General features: G+C 34.1%; 1 protein-coding gene across 1 annotated transcript; it reads right to left on the bottom strand.

Annotated features, from left to right (window-relative positions):
• Window positions 1-5234: 5234 nt before the first annotated feature.
• Window positions 5235-6766, bottom strand: LOC104095177 (MYB-like transcription factor EOBI). Its single transcript, XM_070192065.1, has 3 exons — window positions 6574-6766; window positions 5941-6070; window positions 5235-5839 (listed from the first exon to the last, which is right to left on the bottom strand). The coding sequence occupies exons 1-3, from the start codon at window positions 6713-6715 to the stop codon at window positions 5311-5313; spliced, it is 801 nt and encodes a 266-aa protein (XP_070048166.1). The 5' UTR covers window positions 6716-6766; the 3' UTR covers window positions 5235-5310.
• Window positions 6767-7546: the final 780 nt, after the last annotated feature.

The following is a 7546-nucleotide window of genomic DNA, read 5'->3' as shown; positions in this document are numbered from 1 at the left end:
TAATTAAAATTTGTTGCCTCCACCATTTTTTCTAGTGAAGAACTAGATAATTGGTTTTGAGTTAACAGCAAAAAGGTGCTTTTTAGAAGTTCAGTTGGGAGAAATAAATTGAGTTTTGATTAAATAGAAAAATAAATAAGAAATATAAAAGATTATTTTGTTAAAGAAATAGAGAATAATAGTATACTTCTGCTTGATTTTGTGATTTTAAAGGCTCGTCCATTATTTACAGTAGTGTGGAGGGGAAAAGAGGGAGGGGAAAAGAGGGATTGGGGGCTAGAAGAAAGGCGGGAGAAACTGAGAAAGAGAAGAAAATTGGGGGGAGAGGGGGTAATTTCGATTAACTTATTAACTTTACCGTTTTTTTAGTTTAATTCATTTTAAATCAAAATCACAAGTATCACTCTCTTTACACGCGTCTAGTACACATTATTTGTATACCTCATCTATGTCAATGGCACATAAGCTCGGTCAATGGTTAGATGAATTTAGAAGATTAGTTTTGAATAAGTAGAGGAGTCTGAATAAAAATCCATAAAGTCTGAGCTAGGACCGGGATATCAAAACGATACAAGTACGAGTGTCTCTGTCACGACCCAAAATCCCACCACAGGCGTCGTGATGGCACCTAGTCTCTAAGACTAGGTAAGCCGATTTCAATTACATTTTTAAAGCCATTTTTTTAAGTAATCAAAACTAACAGCGGAACAAATATGAATATGCAACTTTCCAAGACTGGTAGTACTGAGTCACGAACTCTAACTGAATACATAGAATGATCACGAGGACCGAATATACAATACTATTTGATTACAAGTTAACAGTACAATGAAATAAAAAGACTCCAAGGGACTGCGACGACCAAGCAACTCTACCTTGAATCCTTACGATTCCGCTTTAACTCTGCTCAAGTCCGATATTTTCAATACCTGGCTCTGCACAAAAATATGCAGAAGTGTAGTATGAGTACACCACGGTCGGTACCCAGTACGTATCAAAACTAACCTCAATGGAGTAGAGACGAGGTGCAGTCAAGACACTCACTAGTCTAATAACTTGTGCAATATAATATACAAAATAATAGAAAATAAATAATAATAATAATAATAATAATAATAATAATAATAATAATAATAATAATAATAAGGGCAGGATAAAACAACCAGTTATATGCACAACAAACAACAAATACCATTAATATCACTCAACAATTAATAAACACAATAACACCCAATTAAATCAAGTCCTTCAAATAAATGTCTTTCACATATAATTCTTCCAGATAACTCTCTTTTAAATATAATTTTCTCAAATAATTATTTTTCAAATATAATTCTTTCAATAAATCTTTTCAAGTATAATTTCCGCAAATAAATATCTTTCAAATACAATTCTTTCATATAATACTTTCTAAGTAAAAATCCTTCCAAATAAATATTTTGAATATAATTCTTTCAATTAAAAAGTCACCATGTGACACCTCATTTCATAATCATAAAAATACGGGTCTCGGCCCATTTTTATATTTCCACGGCACCTCGTGCCCATAATTAAATCATCATATTTTTCCGGCACCTCGTGCCCTCATTTCATATCCCAATTGCACGGACAATTCACGTGCCAAATATCCTCATTATTTACTCACGGCACCTCGTGCCCACATTTTATTTTATAATTCGCGTGGCCATAGCCACAGACTCTCAATTTTAACATAAATCAGATTGTTATCAATTTACCAACAACAAGACAAATTGCACAATGTATAAAATAAACACAAGAAAAATCACAACATTACATAAAAATCATCAACACCACAAACCCACATCATCATATATCGTCCCTGACAATAGCCACCCTTATCGCTCCGCCCAGACAATATCAATAGCCACCCTTATCGCTCATATTGTCACCCTTATTGCTCCTATAGCCACCCTTATAGCTCCGCCCAGATAATATTCCAACAAACACAACAACAGTGAAATGCCACCCTTATACCCACATAATATCAACGGTGAAATGCCACCCTTATCTCCCCAAAATAACAACTCGCACAACACAACAATTTACATGAAAAATTATCTCAGCAATATAACAAAAATTATTTCATATCACAATTTGCCCAATGGCCACAACCAAATTCCAAAGCTACAACCAAGTCAATTAATTTCACAACAAATAGCCAAAAGCTTCACACAATGCGTACAACATCCAAAAACAATCAATAGAGATAGAAATTACTCAACATAAACCAAAGTCTTCATAAAAATTAAATTTTCAATAATTATATAAACACCTCTTCTTAAGCTCATTTAATTAATTGTTTGCAGAAGGGAAAATCCAAAATGAAATTAAATTCCAATAATTATCAACCAGCAAATTCACGAAATTTCATAAATAATCAAATAACAATCGCATCACATTGTCATATAACAACAGAGTCAACAACAAGGATTTAGGCACGACAAGTAGATGATTAAATATATGCCAACAATTATCCAATTTACTACACAATATACTTTAGACTTTAACTCAATAAAAGTTGCACATATAAACCAAGTACGTACTCGTCACCCTCGCGTACATGGTTTTCAATTACACAAATTGTACATAAGACTCAATGCCTAAGGGAAAATTTTTCCACTCGAGGTTAAGCAAGACACTTACCTCTTTGAAGTTATGCCGATATTTCAAAATCGCCTTCTTGCTTGAATTGACCTCCGGACCACTCAAATCTATCCAAATTAATTGTATAACTCCATTAAAATTTGTCGAAAACAATTTCGGATAATAATACGTCGACTTAAAAATTTATTCCAAAAAGTCAACAAAAGTTAACGCGGGGCTCGCCTCTTGGAACCCGACATAATTTTCATGAAATCCGAACACCCATTCCGATACGAGTTCAACCATACCAATTTTATCGAATTCCAACAACAACTCGACTTCCAAATCTTAAATTTTCGTTTTTGGAAGATTTTACAAAAATCTTGATTTTTCCTCCATTAAATCTGAATAAAATGATAGATTCAAAGACATAATCATGAAAATTAATCAAAACTGGATAAAAATCACTTACCCCAAACACCCACGCAAGAATCTCTCCAAAAATCGCCTTCTACCGAGCTCCAAATTTGATTTTGAGTTATGAACTCAAACCCTCATTTTTGAGATTTTTAATTCTGCCCAGATAGGCCTTCTTCGCGTTCATGACCATAGCTTTGCGTTCGCGAAGCACAAAAAATGTGCTGCCTAGATTCCTTCTTCGCGTTCGTGATATCCTCATCGCGTTCGCGTTTCCTTCCAACCTCTGCCCTTTGTGTTCGCGAGACACGAGTCGCGTTCGCGAAGGCTTAACGCCAAGCAGGCTCCCAACTCCCTTTCCTCTTCGCGTTCGCGTCTGCCCACTTGCATTCGCGTAGGCTTTCCTCATCTCCTTCTTCGCGTTCGCGGCTTTTTCATCGCGTTCGCGATGGGCAAATCCCAGCTGTCCAAAATTCTTCTTCGTGAACGCGTGAGACCCTTCGCGTTCGCGAAGAACAATACGAGATATCAGTTCTAGCAGTTGCAAAACAAGGAGAAATGATCTGAAACCATCCCGGAACTCACCCGAGCCCCCCGGGACCTAAACCAAATATACCATCAAATCCCAAAATATCATACGAACCTGCTCGAAACCTCAAATCACATTAAACAACATCGAAACGACCAATCGCACACCAAATCAAAATCTATGAACTTTAAACTTTCAAATTCTATAATTTGTGCCGAAATACATCAAATAAATCCGGAATGACTTCAAATTTTGCACACAAGTCATAAATGACATAACAGACCTATTCAAATTTCCAGAATCGGATTCCGACCTCGATATCAAAAAGTCAACCCCCCGGTGAAACTTCTCAAAAATTTAACTTTCGGCATTTCACGCTTAATTCCACTACGAACCTCCAAATAATTTTTCAGACACGCTCCTAAGTCCAAAATCACCATACGGAGCTATTGACATCATCAAAATTCCATTCCGGAGTCGTTTTCTCAGAAGTCAACTCTCCGGTCAACTCTTTCCATTTAAGCTTCAAATTAAGGATTATTCTTTTAATTTAATTCCGAATCTTTAGTAAATCAAACTCGACCACACCCGCGGGTTATAATACATATTGCGAAGCTGCTCGAGACCTTAAGTCACTAAACGAGGAGTAAATTCTTAAAACGACAAGTCGGGTCATTACAGTCTCTTAGGCTATTCTGTCTAATTAATACATGCATAAGTTCTTATGCCATCTAGCTATGTGTTATTTTATGTTGGGATAGAAGGTGGATTAAGAATGCGAATATTAGTAATACATGGATTAAATTAAAGAGCCAAATGACAATACTAGCACTCAAAATAGTTAAAAAAAAAAAATTGGATTTTCATTGTTCATGTCGCCACATTTGAGCGCGCATGTTTCAATCATGGGACACCACAACCATCTATTAAGATAACATAACGTATTTCAAATACTATTCTCTATATTGATCTATATTATCATGCTCAACGTCAATTAATGCTATAAAATAGAAGATCAACTAATTATCTAATTTCTTATGACAATTATGATACAATTTTCCAAGTTGCAATATCCATGTCGAAATATATTCCTAAACTGCATTTGTTTTTACAGCTTAAACTCAGGCAGCACAAAGTACGTAGCTATATATATACTACAATATAAGATGCCATAAATACTAGCTAACCAGTGAACATCATTAGAGGCAGATTCATGATTCGAAATTTATAGATCATGGATCTCAAATTAATACTACAATAATAACTAGGTACACAGTCAAATACAACCCTCAAGGTCCGCCACCGAAAATCATTGGAGTTATATCATAAAGTTTCCATAACCCAAAATTTATTCTCTCTTGGTTGATGACCTTTTGTTCCCAACTGCAAGAAAGTAGTAGCAGTAGTCAAATGTAAAGAAGCATTAAGAATTGCTTAAATGGAGAAAATTTTTAATACATATTTAACAACCTGTTTCGGCATCAAATATTATTTAAGTATTTGCAGATACTGGTTCGGCTACCAGTATATACAAATATTGAACTTCAGTTATTGAAATTCAGTAAAATTCTGAAATTTATCTTGAGGAGTATTTCAAGTGAAACAATGATTTCCGATTAAATCTTCAAATTTAACAAATTTTTCCCAAGTAAATTTCAAGCCGAATACAATTTCACCAGCCAAAAACTCTTTTTTAATTTCAACTTCAAATACTCTATTTGTAACTTCAACCGAATATTATACAAACACTTACTAAGAAATCAATTGAAAGGAATAGCCATATTTGTATCATAAGTTGGAGTGCTGAAATTGCACTGAAAATCATCCAAATTCCACAAGACATCCCAAATGATGTCTTCATTTGATGAGGATTCTAGCACAGGCACAGGAGTATAGTCATTGAGAATGGAATAAAAGAAGTCATCATCTTGCTCTTGATCAGCTGTGTTTGGATACGAAATTTCCATTTCTTGGTTCCCTTGAGGCAAAGTAGGTACTTTATTCACATTTTCATTAAGTAATGACACGATCCTGTTTCCTAACTTATTTAGGATTGAGGCGTAATAGTTCTTGTTGTTGTTGTTGTATGATACGACCTTATTCGTATCATTGTCTGTGTTACATTGCTGTTGTTGTTGTTCTTGTAATTGTTGTCTTTTCAGAAGACGCGCCTTTGATATTTCAGATTTGTTGTTCGAAGTTTTGGTCTTTTTCTTGAAATGAGTCCTCCAATAGTTCTTGATCTCATTATCAGTTCTCCCTGGCAAGTTTTTCGCAATAGTTGCCCACCTGTATTTATTTTTTATCAAGTTATTACTGAAGATTATGGTTAAGAAACATTAAAAAAAAATTAACTTTCAAAAATATCCAATAACTTTAAGAAAAATCACCTGTTCCCCCATCTAGCATGGAGCTCTAGAATGAGTTTTTCTTCATGAGAAGTAATTTGTCCCTTTTTAAGGTCTGGCCTTAAGTAATTCACCCATCTCAACCTACAACTCTTTGCATTCCTTTTCAACCCTGCAAGTACCAAATACCCAAATATAAATATCAGCATACAACAATTACATCTCAATTCTAAGCAATTAAGTTGGCGTTCGTACTGAGTTAGTTCAGCAATACAAATTCGTACTGATCGATCATGTTGCTCTATTTAAAGCCGTTTAGGTAACGTTAAAGTTGTGTTCCGTGTGATATAGGTTACGAGTTCAAGCCATAAAAATACCATCTAATGCTTGCATTAGGGTAGACTATTTATATGGAGATGCGGCCCTACCCCGAACCCTACGTAAATGCGGGATATCGTTTATCAGTGCAACACTTGAACCTAAAATTAGAAAGAAAAAAAGACCCTAAATTAGTTTTTGTTCATTGAAGTTATGAAAAAATAGTTGAAATTTATACTAGTAACATAATAGAATATAGGATTCCTCCGCCGTTAACAAGAGATTTCGAGTTCGAAATCTAAATATGAATAAAAAAATTCTAAAACATAATATTGTGTGTAGTATTTATTTTTTTACCTGCAACAGTAGCAACAGAACTCCATCTGCCTTCACCATGCAACTTAACATATTCAAAGAGCAATCTGTTTTCTTCAGCAGTCCAAGGTCCCTTTCTCCATCCTTCTTTTGTCATTCCCCAACTGCATATTTCTTTACTCATCTTAAATTCTTTTGAAAACCTAACTAAAGATGAGCTTAAAGTGTAATATAATCTCACTAATCTGATAAGTGTTTGTGACACAATCTTCAAAGTCTTTGTTGCTTATTTATATTTGCACCCCATGCCCCCTCTCACTTCATTCCATCAGTCAAAACTTTTATGTCCTTTCATATTACTACAAATCTAAACGTGAGCAATTGACTAGTGAAATACCCGAAATGTCCCTTATGTATTTTATATACTTTGTTTCCTTAAAGTTAAATAATTGTGTGAATGTTTTTCAACCATTATTAACTTTGGTGAAAATAAAATAAAGGGTTAAGAATATATACTCGATGGATATTTTTAGGAACAAAAATGATTACCAAGTGAGCCCATCCAAAATAGGAACAGTAAATTTCATGGATAAAAGCGACGTATATAACTAGGGTTCTTGCATCTAGACAATAACAACTTTAAAAAAAAGCCTCTAGAAAGAACTCTCACTAATCTTTATGGAAATTAAGAACTTAAGTAATAAATTAACAGCTTGTTTGGATCGTTGTTACCCATTGTATCGTATTGTATTATTTTTCCAAAACAATGTTTGTTTTGATTGTTTAGTTAAAATTGGTTGTATTGTATTGTTAAATCCATTGTTCCGGAACAATGAAAAGTCATTTTTTGAAACAACCGATCTGGTGTGGTAGGATCGTTTCCTATTTTTCTTTCTAATTATACCCTAACTTATTACTTTATAATTCTATTTTAGCCTTTACCTTTTTTTATTTTAAATAATAGCAAAGTTTCTTTCTCATATAATTTTATAATAGAATTCTACGTGAAGTCAAA

This window comes from Nicotiana tomentosiformis, chromosome 12 (assembly GCF_000390325.3).
Source record: "Nicotiana tomentosiformis chromosome 12, ASM39032v3, whole genome shotgun sequence".
Lineage (NCBI taxonomy): Eukaryota > Viridiplantae > Streptophyta > Magnoliopsida > Solanales > Solanaceae > Nicotiana > Nicotiana tomentosiformis.
This window is presented reverse-complemented; position numbering and strand designations above follow the sequence as displayed.

Excerpts from the sequence above, each read along its gene's own strand:
- LOC104095177 (XM_070192065.1), bottom strand. The coding sequence starts at position 6,715 with ATGAGTAAAGAAATATGCAGTTGGGGAATGACAAAAGAAGGATGGAGA. Across the intron at positions 6,071-6,573 it reads TTCTGTTGCTACTGTTGCAG|GGTTGAAAAGGAATGCAAAG; the intron begins GTAAAAAAATAA and ends TGGTACTTGCAG. Across the intron at positions 5,840-5,940 it reads CATGCTAGATGGGGGAACAG|GTGGGCAACTATTGCGAAAA; the intron begins GTGATTTTTCTT and ends AAATAAATACAG.